Source organism: Juglans regia, chromosome 6 (assembly GCF_001411555.2).
Source record: "Juglans regia cultivar Chandler chromosome 6, Walnut 2.0, whole genome shotgun sequence".
In the NCBI taxonomy this organism is placed as follows: domain Eukaryota; kingdom Viridiplantae; phylum Streptophyta; class Magnoliopsida; order Fagales; family Juglandaceae; genus Juglans; species Juglans regia.
Window position 1 is genome coordinate 3,006,887 of NC_049906.1, and position 17,742 is coordinate 3,024,628.

The 17,742-nt window shown below is 36.1% G+C and overlaps 2 protein-coding genes across 2 annotated transcripts in view; one reads left to right on the top strand and one right to left on the bottom strand.

Annotated features, from left to right (window-relative positions):
- Window positions 1–17,742, bottom strand: part of LOC108990529 (wall-associated receptor kinase 2-like) — a 329,567-nt gene that overhangs the window by 109,834 nt on the left and 201,991 nt on the right. The window lies entirely within an intron of this gene.
- On the top strand, window positions 12,458–13,180 carry LOC108996770. The gene has a single exon (XM_018972785.1). It carries the CDS (start codon window positions 12,458–12,460, stop codon window positions 13,178–13,180), a length of 723 nt encoding a protein of 240 aa, XP_018828330.1.

The window sequence follows — 17,742 nt, forward strand, 5'->3', positions numbered from 1 at the left end:
ACCATACATTAATTACATCTCAAATATATAATGTTCAATACAACATAAAAAAGTAAAATAATAACTAAAACGATCACTATTGCCTAAGTGGATCAACATCCTCTTGTAACATTTAATGTATCTTTTCAAATTCCTAAGCTTCTCCATGATGAACTTAACCAACTTTACAAACAGAGCTTGTACCAAATCCAAAATAGCCCCAAGAGACTGTCTCTTAATAGCGGCAGTACTACTAGAAGCTGGATCTGTGGGAGGATCATTAGGCTGTTCTCGTGCAGTCTTCCGCAACTGCTCCTTGCTCTTGTTGAATGTGATCTTATTAAGGGGCCCCATCTGTGATGACGTCTGCTCAGTCATAGACACTGTAACCCCTCATGCTATTCGCAGCAAAAATCAGGCTTGATCGATCCCGAAATCAGTCTTGTGTTTTTTCGAATTGATATTATAGCCAATAATCAAATTAAGCATTTTGAAAAATGCTATACAATCGGCCTGTCGAATCACCTTGCTCCCATCATATGGAGGAGCTAAAGGGTCTTGCACTAGCTGACGTACCTGATCGTCTATGAGACCATCATCAGGTAGATCTTCATCCTCACTACCATCCGACTCTATATTCTGGGCTTGGATGGATGATGCAGCCGGTGTGTCGGAATCAGATGGTGCAACCGTTGGTCCCCGTGTAGCCATTACATGATATGTGTCGGCCACGCGTGGGACTTAGAATATAGAGTCACCTTGCTCCATTACTTTGGCTGGACTGATCTCTCGCACGTTTTCTTCCACTAAATGCCATTAGTATACTATTTAACCATAAGGAAATTTAGAATATAATTAACCATAATATTTAAATTATATTATTGAAAAATTATACTATATTGAACTAAATTGCAATAATTAGTTCGATCGGAACATATTTTGTTTGAACTAGTAAAATCTATTCGAATGGACTATTCTATTCATTCGAACTGGCAATCTTTGTTCATTCGCACGAATTTATTTTATTCGAACTAAAATAATGCTATTTGGCAACTGAGCATTCGAACGGAAACAAGCCAAACAGACATGGCCGAGTTGACTCAGCCCTGAACTTGAAAACCCAATCTAGATGTTATCCTTTGTTTTAATCACTAAAAATGATTAAGAAGTGAAGCCCAATCATTTCTACCAATTATTTTGATGTCATTTCTGCGGAATACACCAAAATGGGGGATTTCGAATTCGAAATCCATACCCCCCCCTAAACACAATCCATTCGAACATAAAACCAAACAATAGATGTTGACACTTGACTCATACCTCTTAGAAATTCAAATGTGGGGTTGCTAGGGCGGTTGAGTGACGGTTTTCAGGTGGAGATAAGGGGCGAATCAATTTCTCTCAACAACTGCTGGTTCGAACAGGAGATTTTTGTTTCATTGTATTCGAACTGGGTCTATACTGACCGTGTCTCGTTCGAACTGGATAAATATCCATTCGAAGGGTTATTATACTATTATTTTCTAATTATATTACTATTAGTAATATATAATAATACTAATATTTCAAAGTACAAAAGTATTAAAATAAAACTAATAATAGTATTATAATACTTTTAACTAATATAGTTAGTATATTATTTGTAAATATATTTATTTTATTATACTAAGTGCATACTAAGTACTTAATATAATTACAATGGCTTAATTATATAGCCACTATATATATAGAAACTTATAAAAGAGTATGCATGGCAAAGCATATGAAATCATGATTACTGCGTCATGAAATGGAAGTTTTTGCATGCAACTTGCCTTACCAACGTGTGCTAGCTAGCTAGCCTTAGCCGGCTAGCACCACAAATTCTCAAATCACGGTCATCACCTAGCTAGCTAATTTCCTAGCTTCTCATTGCATATATACTTCATTCCTTTGAGAAATCATATTGACTTATTTATCAAAAGAATATCTAAACCTAGGTCGATCGTAGGCTGTATTGAGAGCTTTCTGCGTTCAAATGGAGTATGTATATAGTAATCTATCATGTAGATATTCTAAAGAAAAGGACGAAAACATGTATAGACAAGTACTAGCTACATTGATCATAGTAAAAATGAATGATACATGTCATGGATGTTATACGCGGAACAGAGATGCCAGTTCTAATCTACTGATAACATATAATCTGTTGTTACCACTACAAGAAATAAAGCTATTTGCCCACACAACAATACCCAATGATATATTTGTAGCATTTTACTTTTATCTGCATTAAAAGATAGCATCTCTTCTTTTTTCTTTGCATCTCTAAATAAAATAACCAACTATGTATATAGTATGTACATATAGAGAACACATAGAAACTCTCTGACAATTAATACAATGGTCTTACCAGAAATTGGCTCTACCTTTTACATGATTTAGAAGACTAACGAGGCCATTTCAGAAAGTCTTTATGTACGCTAGCTCTTTAGTCTGGTATAAAGTTAGCTTCCAAAATCATAGTACCCAATGTGATCAAAATTTAACACTTGGCAATTTGATCCTACCAAACAAAGAATGCACCGAAAAGAACAAATTATACAGGTGAAAAACCATATGCACTTGTGATTTTTTATATGAGAAGTACATAATTTGCACTTATTGGAACTCGTAAATACCAAGTCTGCTGCATTCAACAACTTCATTGACAAAACAGAAAAAATTTCCAAAATAATGATGAAACAATTTATTTTTTCTTAGTCATATAGATGTTGGAAGATACATAAAAAGCAACAATATCAGAACAAGAATAAATGAAAATCTACAGGCCAGTCAAGTACTAATAATATTATTAAAAGGCTACATATGTACTGATAACTTACCTTGCTGTAGCAATTTCATTGTACATTGATGACCAAGAACTTCCAATGTGCATGTTGGTGGCAAGTGTAATGTAGATCGCCGGACAAAATCTACAAAATATCCTCACAACCAAATAATATACTACCTACCCCACACCAGTAACTGATGTACAAAAGAGGAGGTTCTAGAGATATGTGAGACATTTTGTTGCTATATTATTTTAACTTTCATCTCCTTACCAAAATTCATAAAAAATTGTTACCCTCAAATTTAATAATCGGCTATGCAGGTCCCTGAGTCTCTCTATGAGACTCTCCCTAGGTCTGCCTCTCTAACTCATATCTCTCCATAAACTTGTCGTGCTTGTCTTGTTTCTCCATTAATAGCATGGCATTTGCTCGTAAGTCATTATATCAAGCCTTATAATGTGCAGCTTCTTGCTCACTTCTTTCTGCACGTTCAGTTTATTCTTTTATTCGGGCATTAGTTGATTGTCTAGATGACTTAAGAATAACCATCTTGCCGAGACCCCATACATACCCTGGCCTGTGGCCCAAAACTTCCTTGAATATTGCTATTGTAGCATCCTTAGTCCGCTTCTCAGGCTCTAGCTCTGCCATCTTTGCTGCCATCTCATTCTATCAACCATTGGAAAACATCCTAGAGGTTAGGTGCTTGTAATATGTACTTAGCACTAAAAATATGGACATCAGTTTATCTTGAACATCACGAGATTTTACTTTAACACTCACATATTTCTCTTCCGTCATGGGAGTCCCAAATCTATCATTCTTATTTGACCATCTGACTTCTTTAAAGAAATCAACCAAATTCTCCTCATTCCCAGACTGCAAATAAAGTAAATTACACACTAACTTAGATTGAATATATGAACACCATTATGGAGTACAAATTAAAGTAAATTACACACTAGCTAGCATTCACAATGGAGAACTCAAATCTATATGAAATCTCTCATTCAAGCTATCAAATTAATTGTTGGGATTAGACTTACAAAGTATAAACAATAATGATTGTTGAGTGTTTTTTCTGTTTTTTAATAACTAAATGTGCAAACAATTATATTAGTCATTGATATATAGAGAACACAAAGGAAATACACAACTTTGAAGAAGCCTAACATATCAATTAGCACAAAGAAATAATAATGCTACATACAGTCGATGTGCATCTTGCAACCAAAATGGAGACTTACCCTCATCTCCATTAGCAGCACAAATGACCTTCGTCCAGCCGTATGATTGTTTTGTTGCTTCTCCCTATTACTTTTATTTCGTTCAGACATCTGTTACAGTCATTGTAACACCTCGTATTTTAGTGTATTTTTATTGATGGATTTATTTTTATTAATCCAAAATTTATTCTCTTGTTTTAAAATTGTTGAATTTTTAGTTGGTTTATTTTGATGATTTTAATTTTGTTAAAATTATTTTGAAGTGCTTTCTTAATATTAATTATTGTTATGCATTTAAATTACTTTTTATATTAAATTAACTTATTATTAGATTTAATTATTTTATTTTCATTTAATCACTACGTTTGAATTATTTTATTTGTACTTGCTGTTTTGAAATCGTTTCCGTTGGATCATTTTTATGACCCAAGATGTGAGGGTTGAGCCTCATTTCTTTCCCTCACTTTTTCTTTTTCCATTTTACTTTTTCTCCTCTTTTTCTTTTCCTTCTTTGTCTTTTTTTCTCCTTATTTCTCTTCTCCTCTCCCACGCGCTGCAACCCCTCTCCCCGTGTGATTTCTTCTCCTCCCTAGCCCGCCGCCGTGCCCCACTGTCCGGCTACATCGCCCAGCCCACTGCCTCCCCCACCGGCCGGCGACCCCTCCCCTCCATTTCCACTCAGAGTAGCCCACTCAAACTTACCGTTAGGCTAAAATCATCTTTTTATTTTTTTATTCATATTTTTTTATCATTTTAAAATATTTTAAAAAATATAAAAAATATCAATACACTAATAGTTAATTCCTTAACTATTAAATCAAAAAAAATTAAAAAAGAATTAAAATACATAAGACGTCAAAATGTGGCCGGGGGACAAGTTAAGTGGGCAAAGTAACATTTTTCATTGCGTTAAAGGCAATGGTATTTGGAGATGTCGTGCAATGCATGATGTTAATTAATATATAGCCCATGGCACCTCTCGTGGCACGCTTATAGTCATTAACTCTAACATGAGTAAACTTTTGAAGCAAAGTAGGAACAATGGAAATCATGTTTATAACTTCGGAAAAGCAAAAGATTTCCCGGCCCAAGATCTGAAATAAAAAGTTGCACTAAAATAGGAAATTGCAGAGAGGAAGACCATGACTTCCTGCACCGCTAACCTTTCCCTCATGATCAGCACCAGTGCAATATCCTCAATATTTTTTAATGACGTTGGATTAATACCCCTTTTTAATGACGTTGGATTGGAATACAAAAATCCTCAACCAATGCAATTTTTCTCCAATCTCAAGGGACACTATGCAGGTAGTGGCAGGCAATACCGTGAAAGTACTAGCTAGCTAGCTAGGGGGACCACTCCAAATTAAGCATCTAATGATCTTCTTGGTCAATTAATGACTCGTATATTATAAGTATATAATTATATTGATCATGCTCTATTGGAATATAAAATAATAATAATGAACCCTTATAAAGGCAATTACTTACCTAATTAGATTCCACTTCTATGCAAAACCAAAATAAAAAATTTCATTAAACAAGTCTAAAGTATAAACTGATCGGAATAAATCATACATTAAAGCAACACTTCTATGCAAAAAGCAGGAAAAAGTTAATTAATTACCTATAAAAACATTTCTTATCCAAAGACAAAAGTTGGTAAGAATGATTCCACGACCAATAATTGAAGCAAAGGAAGGACTATACAAATTAAAGAAGGATAAGAGATTTTTATCATGAACATGATTAGAAGGTATTCACTTGTAATGTAATTAGAGCATTGGCAAGTCTAAAATTTTGGCTAAAATCAAAGTCATTGAGAATATTAATCTATATTGGTCTATCCAATCCAAAATCAAAATAATAATATAATATTATATATTTTAATAATAATTATTTTTATATTTTGCAAATACACTCCATATATTAGTTAATAATTTAATTTTTACTTAAAATTATTGTTTCTCAACTTAATTATCTAACAAATACATTTTGCCAACCATTCTTACACCCAACAATCACATATACTCTGTATTAATTTTTATTACTTCTATTATTCAACATTTCCATTTTTATTGTAATCTGAAAAATTAAAGTACCATATTATGCATAGCCTTGTTTATTATTAATGTAGCCATGTTGATTATTTGTGAATAAAATATGGGTTTGATGGGTCAACATGAGTGCCTCTCCAACTTTGGAAATTCCTTTAAGCCTCGTTTGATTACACAGATGAGATGAGATGAGATAAAAATTGAAAGTTGAATAAAATATTGTCAGAATATAATTTTTTAACATTATTCTTATTTTAGAATTTGACAAATTTGAATTGTTGATTCTATTTTGTTTGTAAATTTGAGAAAATTGTAATAATTAGATGAGATGAGATTAGATAGTTTCATATGTGTAACCAAAACAGACCTTAGAGTTACTCACTACAAGAAATAAGATTTTTACCATGAACATGATTAGAAGGTATTCACTTGTAATGTAATTAAAGCATTGGCAAGTCCAAAATTTTGGCTAAACTCAAAGTCATTGAGAATATTAATCTATATTGGACTATCCATTCCGAAATCAAAATAATAATATAATATTATGTATTTTAATAATAGTTATTTTTTTATATTTTGCAAATACACTATATATTAATTAATAATTTAATTTTTACTTGAAAATTATTGTTTCCTAACTATTTTCTTTTCAACTTAATTGTATATCCAGCAAACACATTTTGCCAACTCTTCTCACACCCAACAATCACATATACTCTATGTTAATTTGTAGTACTTCTATTATTCAACATTTCCATGCATTTTTATTGTAGTCGAAAAATCCGATTAAAAGTATTATACTATGCATAGCCTTGTTTATTATTAATGTAGCCTAGTTGATTATTTGTTAATAAAATATGGGTTTGATGGGTGAACATGAGTGCCTCTCCAACTTTAAAAATTCATTTAGGTCTCATTTGATTACACAGATGAGATGAGATGAGATGCAATAAAAATTAAAAGTTAAATAAAATATTATTAGAATATAATTTTTCTTTTGAAATTTGAAAAAGTTGAATTGTTTATTATATTTTGTGCGAAAATTTGAGAAAATTATAATAATTAGATAAGATGAGATAAGATGAGATGAGATGAGATGAGATAGTTTCATATGTGTAACTAAACCAAGCCTTAAAGTTACTGTAGATCAAAATCTAAGCTAAATGTTTTTAGCTAGTCTAATGCAGGTCATTTATACAAAACTTAGCTATATTTTGAATTTCACTGATATTTACCTAGTCCAATGCCAATGCTCTTAGTTTGTGATACTGATGATCATGAATATTGTTTCGTTTGTGATGTCCATTCTAGTAGTTATTTTCCACATGATGAATATCATTATATTGGATTGGTTTGTCGACTGAGCCACGTTGTGCTTGAAACTGCTGAATAAATTTGTTTTTAGTCAGCTTAATTAGCTATTAGCCTATTAGATGGCCACTCACATACCTTGCGGTTTATCAATCCGAATATTCTATTATAGTTTCGTACTAATTAAGCTAATCCTGTAAATGGATTTTAATTTTTTCTTGTACAGTGTTTAAAACTAAACTCTGTCTCCTGGGAATACCAATATTGGATTTAACTAAAAGCTTTTAATTCTAAAGTGGAAAAAGGCTAACAATTCATTTCACTAAATTCTCACAAAAGCTTACAATGGTATTGCATATCTCACACAAAACACGTTACATTACCATCACTCAAGAGAATATCAAATATATACATGTCACAGCTCTCAATTACCATGTACATGAACATGATATATAAAGCTATGGTCACATTCTTTTGATATTAAAACATGCATACAAGGAGACCAAGTTTCCTTTAATTAGAGAGGGGGGGCGGGAACTAGAGATTGCATTGGACTAAGAATGTGGTTCATGAGAGGCAGAAAGAGAGAGTAAGGAAGGCCAAGTAGGTGGCAATGGGCAAATGATAAACGAGAGAAAATGGGGGGTGGATGGCTACCAGTGGGTGGTGATGATGAATGTCAACGAGAGATAGGCTATGCTAGCCTTCGATGTGGATGAACAAATTATCTAGCATCATTGTCTATTAGTTTCACTACTTGATTTCTCATGCTGTCATCTGCAACAATGGTACTCATAGAAGAGCTGTCGAGTCAACATCAATTCTCAAAGAATGTGTAGGTGCATTGGGCAAGTGCTTAGTCTATTGTGTGTCGAGATCAACCTTTTTCAACGAGTCTTTTTGCTAAAGTCTTAATCCCTGTAGCTCCTTTGTTACTTGCTTCATACTAGGTCTATCCTCCCCTCTTACCTTTAAACACTTTTTTTTTTTTTGTACAGCAGCAACTTCCTTTATTTCCACGTATTACCTTCTTTGAGAATGAGAATGTGATCATCAATAATTTCAAGTAGGCATACTCTTTTACTGCAGTAACAAAATACATTGCTAGATTTCTTTCACTTTCGGGCCTAACTATGAAAAGTGCTTTTTCACCTATCAGTAGCTCTGCAACAGCAACACCAAAGCTATAGACATCACTTTTTTCAATTAGTTGTCTTGTTTGGAAGTATTCCGGGCCCAAGTACCCCAAAGTTGCTAGCACCATAGTTGTTAATCGTGTGTGGTCAAGAGGAACCAGTCTTGAAGCTCCAAAGCTCCAACGCCAAGTGTAGGTGTGTGCGAACATGCAATATGTGTACAGTTTATAAATGCAATGGAAAAATAATAAGGCAGTCCAAAACTAGGTACTAGAAAAATTAAAATACAACCCAACAAGAAGTCCTCCATAAGGTTATTACAGTCATCCAGCTAATTAAAAAATAAAATAAAAGTTCATCAACTACAACCAAAATAAACCCCAGGTCATTATTCCTTAGATGGGGTCGATCATTCATGCTCAAATCCGTCATTTGAATCAAAGTCTACAGTTCCATGAACGTGGGAACACCACAATGAGATCTCGCAATCTCAACAAGTAAGTCAACAGATCAACAACCGGGAATTTAAAAAACGGAAGCATACAGACAAAAAAGCACAACAATCATAAGAGATTATCCAAAATAATCCTTTTTGTAACCTTCACTAAAAGTGTTTCAATTATAGCCACTCACAACAAAAATCACATTTATACACAGACGACACTCATTTATTACGGGTGCATGATGGTCTCCCCAAGGGACTATTTGCACACTCTAGCTCCCTTCGTCACGTCACAGGTAAGGACCTGGCATGTGATTTCGTTACGAACGATGCCCAACACTCGCCCGGCGCGTACACAACCAGACATCCTCTAGCCTTCGCCAGCAGAGGGGCCATGGAGTCCTACCAAGAGCGTTACCGTCTTGGCCAAGCCTGTTGTAGCCCGGCGACAGCCTAGGGGTGTCACTTAGTTTTACATGCTCCCGAGCGACTAGAAGAACTCCATGAAGATAATACTCCATCTCGGCTTGGGGTCGTGATACGTATGCACCCACAAAACCTTGATTTTAATATTATTGTTATAACACCAAAAATCACAATTTTTCTAGTTTCATAGCAAAACCATAGGGTAGAGCACAATTAAAAAAATCAGGACATGCAATAACAATAAAAATGCATATGCATGACAGGCTATTGGATGGTGTGGCTAGTATAAACAAACAACATACAATTCATCTTGGATCTAGGTGGGGATAGAAGATGGGGTTGTTATATAAGATAAACTTTGGGCTAATGCTAGTGTATGAGATAAATCCTAGACTTGCAGTGAGTGATCTTCGGAGGAGTTTGAATCTTAGCTTATTTGTCTAACAACGACAACCCTTGTGCTGTAAAGCTAGACCCAGTCCTACACCAAAACTAGTCCTTGTTTTAAGCACCCTTAACAGAGTAGCATTGGAATTGCCTACCCACTCACGCTATCGTGCCCATCATGGAAAATAACCATTGCTCCACCTTAGATCCACCGTAAAGAAAGCTTACACGGATCAGAATCTTGCCTAGTGCCTCAAGCAAGTGAAACCGTGAAGCTCTCTCCCGGGTATCTCGATCTCTCTTTTGTTGCATGTTAGTGTTATGGGTATCGGGTTAATGGGTTATGTAATGTTATATATTATCGTCTATGTAATATTAATGGGTTATGAGTTTGAGTTGCATGTTAGTGTTATGGATACGGGTTGCCCCTAAGAAGCACCTAAGATATATCATGCATATTTCGGGTTTGCACCTAGGATGAACAAGGATCTATAATATAGTTAAAGCCTAGACATGTGTACGAGTTAAGAAATTTCAGGCGGTCTTAAAGGCAAAGTCATAGAGAAATCTTTTAATGTGGAAAGATTGAGAGTATCTAATGGTTAGGCGTGATTTTGTTTTAGGAATTTAACTATTTGGGGAGCAATGAAATTTTAGAGTTAATGCGAATTTAGATGTATGATAGTTTTAAACTTGATGAAAAATACATAATGAGTATTTCTGGCTTTGATTGCAAGAATGTACTTAAGTAATAATTTATGTATATTTGTAAATTAATGCAAGTTACGTGCTTCTTTATAGGAGACGATTGATCTTCCATTGGCACTGGTGTGAGAAAATTCATAGAATTTGAAAAAGTCCAAGTAAGCTGGGTTCCTATACTTGACTTTGCATAAAATAAAAGAAATAGACTGAGGCTGGTTTGTGAAAATATGTATGTTTGTTTTGAAAAGAAATGTGAAAACAACCTTAGTTATTTTTTCTACATTACTTATGAAATCTGTATAAAGGAGAGAGTATTTTGTGTCATGATTAGTGTAGACATGAGCTATTTTTAGTATTTTGTTCTCTGTATGCATCTAGACATGATTTATGAACCAAACGCTTACCCTATTCACACCACTCTTCATTCCTTTGAACCTTTCCACTCCCTATTAGCCTTAAAGGAGCCACTTGGCTTCAAGTCTACATATAAAAATCTTGTGTGGCTTGCTGCCATGAAGGAAGAAATGCAAGCTCTTCAAGCCAACAAAACTTGGACCTTGGTTCCATGCCCTTCTCACAAGAATGTTGTTGGCTGCTACTAGGTATTTCGCGTCAAGCTTCATGCCAATGATTCTCTTGAAAGGCACAAAGCTTACCTTGTTGCCAAAGGCTACACTCAGCTGCATGACCTTGATTTTGATGAGACCTTCAATCCTGTGGTAAATTAGCTACTGTTCAACTCATCTTGTCCCTTACTCTCCTTGTTGGTTGGCCTCTTTGCCAACTTGATGTGAAGAATATATTTCTTCACTATTCTCTTCATGAAGAGGTTTAAATGGATCAAGCTCCTGGATACACTGATTCTCGTTATCCACATCATGTTTGTCGCCTTCATGAAACTATTTATAGATTAAAACAAGCTCCTCAAGCTTGGTTTCATCACTTCAGTGATTTTTTACTTCAGTTTAGGTTCTCTTGCAGCCAAGCCGATTCTTCTTTATTTGTTTATCATCAACCACTTGGTACTATTTATCTCCTTTTATACATAGATGGCATTGTCATCACAGCCAGAAACTCCAATTTACTCAAGTCATTCATCACTGGTCTTGGCAACGAATTCTCCATGAAAGACCTTGGTCAGCTTCACTATTTATTGGGCATTGAAGTTCTACACAACTTCGCTGGTTTGCTCCTCAATCAATCCAAATATGCTCTTGATTTGCTTGCTAAAGTCGACAAGACTGACTATAAGCCCATCGCAACTCCCATGTTTGTAGGACAACTTCTCTGTTAAGAGGATCCTTTGGTATGTAAAAGGCACCATTCATCTTGGCCTTATCATCTCATCTCACAACTTTCCTCATCTTTTAGCCTTCTCTGATGCTGATTTGGCTGGCTGCCCCAAAACTAGGTGCTCCACTTCTGGCTATGCTATTTTTCTGAATGACATTCTCATTTTATGGAATGTAAAGAAACAACCAACAGTCTCTCCTTCCAATGCTAAATCCAAGTATCATTCTCTTGCATTGATTGCCACTGAAGTTATGTGGCTCACTCATAAGGCATCCACTACAAAGGAAACTTTTCATCATGTCATATCTCAACAAGTCAACACTCATAGAGAAGGCAATGACAGATCTGCTGTAATACTAAAATCCTATAAATCAATTTGTATGTTTTTCATTTATTGTAGATATGCACATTGTACTATAAATATGAATGCAAACAATGCAATAAACAATGTGGCTGAATTATATTCAAAACTTTTGTAAGGTTTGTAGATCTTCTCAGATGAAGACCAGTTCAGCATCCCACACCTTCCCTAGTCCGTAGAACACCACAAGTTCGGGTTTGGTACTACTTTTCTAAGTCACTATTGGAGATTGGATCGATCGAGCTCCATTACAATATTAATCATGGTGTCAAACCAAATCCTATTTTTGCTCTGCTAGGTCTCCATCTTTTTCTCATTTTCATGGCTGCCGTCGAGCCCCCACTGGGCTCATCGGCGTCTGGAAGACCTCACTCCTTTGCCGAGCTGGTATCCCATACTCCGACCCAACTGCCAGAAGTAGTCGTGCCGATCCGTGCGCCCAAGCTCATCGATGGTTTGACTTGTGTCATTTTCACGAGAGAGGAGATTGAAAAATTGGCTCAATGTTTTTGTTTCTCTTTGGTGATGAAATTCCTTCTTCAACGCCCCTTCCTAGATGAGATCCGTGCCTTTATTAGGAATAGATGGGGTCTAGACAAGCAACCAATAGTTTCTTCTATGAGACGTGCTCGCAACATGTTCCTTCGGTTTTCCAACGAAGGGGATTTCTTCAAGGCTTTTTCTAGAGAGAACAACGAAGTAGATGGTAAGTATTACAGGATTTTTTCTTGGAACCCTGATTTCTCTGAGGAAAACGAGCCTTCCACGGTCCCAGTTTGGGTGACCCTCCCTGGCCTGCCACCTAACCTATATCATGAATCCTTTCTGCGAAGTTTGGCGTTACCGTTTGGAAAATATATTCAAAGATACAATAGTATGCGGTGTGCATCGCGAACTGATGGAGCAAGGATTTGTGTAGAGATGGATGCGGTGGTTGATCCGATTCCTGGCTTTTGGATAGGCGATCCAAGGCAGCCTTCGTCCAGGTACCAGGAAATTATTTACGAAAATCTGCAAGCTTATTGCGCCCACTGTCATATATAGGGCCATAATGGAAAAACTTGTAAAAGTACGTTTGATGGCAAGAAGCAGGGTGGTCTGAAAAATCTGGAAGTGATCAATGTCTCAAAAAAATGGGTTCCCAATATTCATAGAAAAATTATGGAGGGCCAGGAAAACCAAGACTTAGGGGAGGAAGTGTTAACAGGGGAATTGGAAAATCCAAAAACGCTGGAACTAGAGTGCAGTGGGCCTAAAGACGGTAATCTGGAATTGATATCCCCAAAGGAAGCGCTAGTGACTTCTCACATAGCTGCTGCCCTTCCTATTCAAGAGACTTTGTGTGTGATTGAAGAGATTGAGGAAGAACAGACCTTGGTTACGGCTTCAACCCTTGATAAAGGGCATGATGGTCTTGTGGTGCCTACCAATACGGAAAGAATGGATGAAATGGGTGTGTCAGAGCCGGCAACTATCATCTCTTCACCCAGTGAGGACCAGGTAATAACAACTTTCCCTATGATCCCGAAAGAAGTTGACGTGGGCTCGGTTTTTAGCATTAGCCATGGATTAGTTTCTTCATTTTCTGAAGGCGAAGAAGAATTGGATGTGGGTCATTTACAAAAGGAAACAGACTCTTTATCTGATAAAGAAGACCAGGATCGTCTACCGAAAAAGGAAGGGGAGTTTCTTCTAAGGAGCTCCAAAAGGGCTAAGAGCAAGCCCGCTCGTATGAACCTATGACTAAACCCATTTTATTTTGGAACCTAAGGGGTCTTGGGACCTCTAAGAGGAGATTAGAAAAGCTAGTTTAGATGTTTAAACTGAAGATCATTGTGCTGGCGGAACCTTTTTTGAACGATAGTCAATTGAGTCGTTTACAATCTAAACTCCATATGGAGGATAGTGTCTCTAACGAGAGTAGAGGGGGCAAGATTTGGCTTTTATGGGCAACTGGAGTCAAGATCACAGTGTTGAACTCTTTCGCACAGTCTTTGACCGTTAGAATTGAGGAAGATAACTGCCAATATATTACCTCCTTTGTCTATGCTAAGTGCAAACAGTTGGAAAGAAGAGGCCTATGGGAAAACCTTCGCAACTTTAACCCAGGCATTGATCCATGGATGGTTCTTGGGGATTTCAACATTATTCGGTTTGATGGGGAACGAAGAGGGGGAAGGCCACGATCTGAAGTGGCTATGGCAGAGTTCAGCTCTTTCATTGAAGATTGTGGTCTGGTGGAGATGAACCATGAAGGTAATATGCTATCACGGTGTAACGGGCAACAAGGTCTTTCTAGGAGTTGGGTTCGCTTGGATAGGGTGATGATTAATTCCCCTTTTCTCCTTCAATGTTCTGAGGCCTATATGAAATATTTATCGCAGATATCTTCCATTCTCCTATGGTAGTGTGGATGGAGCGTGATAATACTAAATATGGCTTTCCAAGTTTCAAATACCAAAGAATGTGGGAGACTCACTCGAACTTCCAAAAATGTGTTATTGACTCCTGGGCAACTCAGAGGGGAGGTGAGGGCATGGGAGGCAATGAGTCAACAAGAAAAAGAAGGCGGAATTGGTTTGCGCAATTTGGAGGATATACAAAAATCCCTACACAAGAAATTCGCGTGGAAGCGTCTTATGGAAGACTCTTTATGGTCAGGTTTTTTCAAAGCAAAGTATGTGAAGAACTCTCCTCTTTCTCTAGTCAAGCCATGAAAAGGAACGTGCTTTTGGAAAATGGTTATTGGATGTATTCCAGAAGTTTTCAAGCACGCAAAATGGAAAATAAAATTGGGAGATTCTTTCTTTTGGCATGATATATGGTTGGAGAATGGCCCCCTTCATGAACAGTATCATATGGTTGGTAACTCTAATTTGAAGTTGAAGGAGTTATTGGTGGAGGATAGCTGGGATTTTGGGCAAATGAGTCGATTAGTTCGGCCCGATTGTCTAGAGGCGATCACACGCACCTTGGGGACCAAAAAACCTGGAGCAGATGTCCTTATTTGGATGCCTAATTCAGATGGGAAGTTTACGACTAAAAGTGCATGGGAAGTGATTCGATTTAAAATGCCCAAAGTCCTCTGGGCTGAATGGATATCTCATCCCTATCTTCCAAAATTTATAGCAGTTACTATGTGGAAGGCACTCAATAATGCTTTGAGTGTGGATGATCGCATTAGAAAGGTAGGTCTTTCCATTGTCTCAAAATGCAATTGTTGTGTATATGGCGCTTATGAGGACCAGAGTCACGTCCTAGCTGAAGGGCATTTCGCTAGAGCCATATGGAAGAACTGTGCAGTGCAGATCGGCATGTCAATGAGGGATAGTGGATCATGGCAAGAGACAGTCACCAGATGGTTTAATAGAGCAAAAAAATCAGACAAAATGGGGAATATAATGGGTTGATTATCCTCCATTATCACGTGGAGACTGTGGAATAGGCGTTGTAAGGCACATATGGAAGGGATTGTAGAATCTATAGAACACGTATGGACGAATATAAAATTCTGGGTGGCAAAGATCGGTGAAAAACTCAAGGTCGGAAATACATTGTCTCCACGAGATGAGAGCATCCTCAAGGAATTGAACATCTCGTCGACACCTGGAAAAATCAAGCAACTGAAGCTAGTTCGATGGTGTCGACCTCCTGTTGGTCGCCATAAACTTAATTCAGATGGTAGCAGTAAAGGTAATCCGGGTGCTGCAGGGGCAGGGAGAGTAATACGTGACGCTTCTTTGTTGAATTTATGGCGGTGTTTCATGGTCTCAAAATAGCAAAAAGTTTGGATTTGACTCTTATAGATGTAGAACTTGATTCCAGTATCGTGGTTAACTGGCTGAAGAAATCAGAGATTGGTCTCTGGTACCTTGAAGACTATTGGGAGGAGCTAAAGGAGACTATGGAGGGAATGACTATTAGCATTTCCCACGTGTTCAGATAGGGGAATGCACCAGCTGATAGGTTGGCAAAGATGACTTCAGTAGGCTGTACAAATACCTGGAACTCTTTCGAAGATCTGCCCCGGAGTCTTTGTGGACTGTTGAAAATAGACAAGCTTGGCCTCCCTTATTTCCGTAAGTCCTAATATGGTTTACTTATGTCTTAAAGGTCCTTTTTGACTAGGTTAAAGGTTGTTTTTAGACAAGTGGAAAGACATGTAACCACGGTTTTCCTCCGCCACAAATGAGGCCTATTAATAAAATCTGGAGGTTCCGTCCTCCTTATATTAAAAAAAAAAAAGTCACTATTGGAGGACTTTCTTTTTTCTTTTATTTTTTTTCGTGTTTTCTAATCAAGCTTGTATTAAAATTTAAAACTAAGTAGGATTACTACAAGTTTATTGGTCTATAGGCTATGATCCTCACCTAATTTATGGTTTTATATTCTAAAGAATCAGTCAATATTATGTTTTAAGCTGCTCAAAATCATTATAAACTGCTAGAATTTCGTTCATTCGCCACCCTAGCTCTAGCTCCTATATATGATTAGTCTTTGGTTTTAGCTTTGATGCTATCTGATATTAACAACACTTTATTAATGTGGTTGGATTATAAATTTTTGGTATCTAATTAAACTTTGGCTTAGATTAGAAAATATGAATTTTGTAGGTCAGATTATTATCTAATTGTTGAACTAATCACAAAATTCAGGTGCCTAATTGGTGATGATTAATAACCATAATTGAAAATTACGTGCATGCAGTAGTACCTTTTGAAAATTACGAAATACAAAATAAAAAGCATTTCCTTTCGAACAAAAAACATTAATGCATGTTTCTGCATCGATCCCACCTACCTGAACTTTTGTCACTCTTTATGACATACTCCATTCACCTCAGGATTTTTCGTCACTTTTTTCATATCACTCGTGATTACATTTTTCTCTTTATTTTATTTATAAAAATAAATCTATAGATTGATATGAATTTAAATTTAAACTCATATCAATTTATAAATTTATTTTTATAAAATAATTTTATGATTAAAATATTTTTTTAAAATAATTATAGGAAGTGATATTTGATCTTGCTAATTTTGAAAGACAGATATATATGGATGAAATATTAATAGACCAGTAATTCAGCATCCCCGGGCTTTTGCTAGTTAATGGAGTACGACGTATGTCATTTGCTTTCAAGGAACTTAGAAGAATATTCCCACTTCGAGAATTTACCCAAAGTCTACAGCAAAGCATTGACTTTTCTAGAAAGTATAACTTCTTTCAACACCAAAGAGTTTGTTTTCAAAGATAAGATAAGTTGAGATTAAAATTGAAAAGTTGAATAAAATATTGTTAGAATATATTTTTTAATATTATTTTTATTTTGAGATTTGAAAAAGTTAAATTGTTTATTTTATTTTGTATTGAAAATTGAAAAAGTTGTAATGATTAGATGAAATGAGATGAGATGAGATATTTTCTGAAAATAAACGAGACAAAGTTTCAACAAATCTACCCATAATTCACAAATAAAACTTGGAACACACTTGTTGAAATTAGGACTACTCTCAAAGCGGACACCTAATTGACCATTAGTACTGGACTTGCTCACACCTACAAAAGCTCTTAGTAATGCAAATCAGACCTTGAGAGCAAACTTT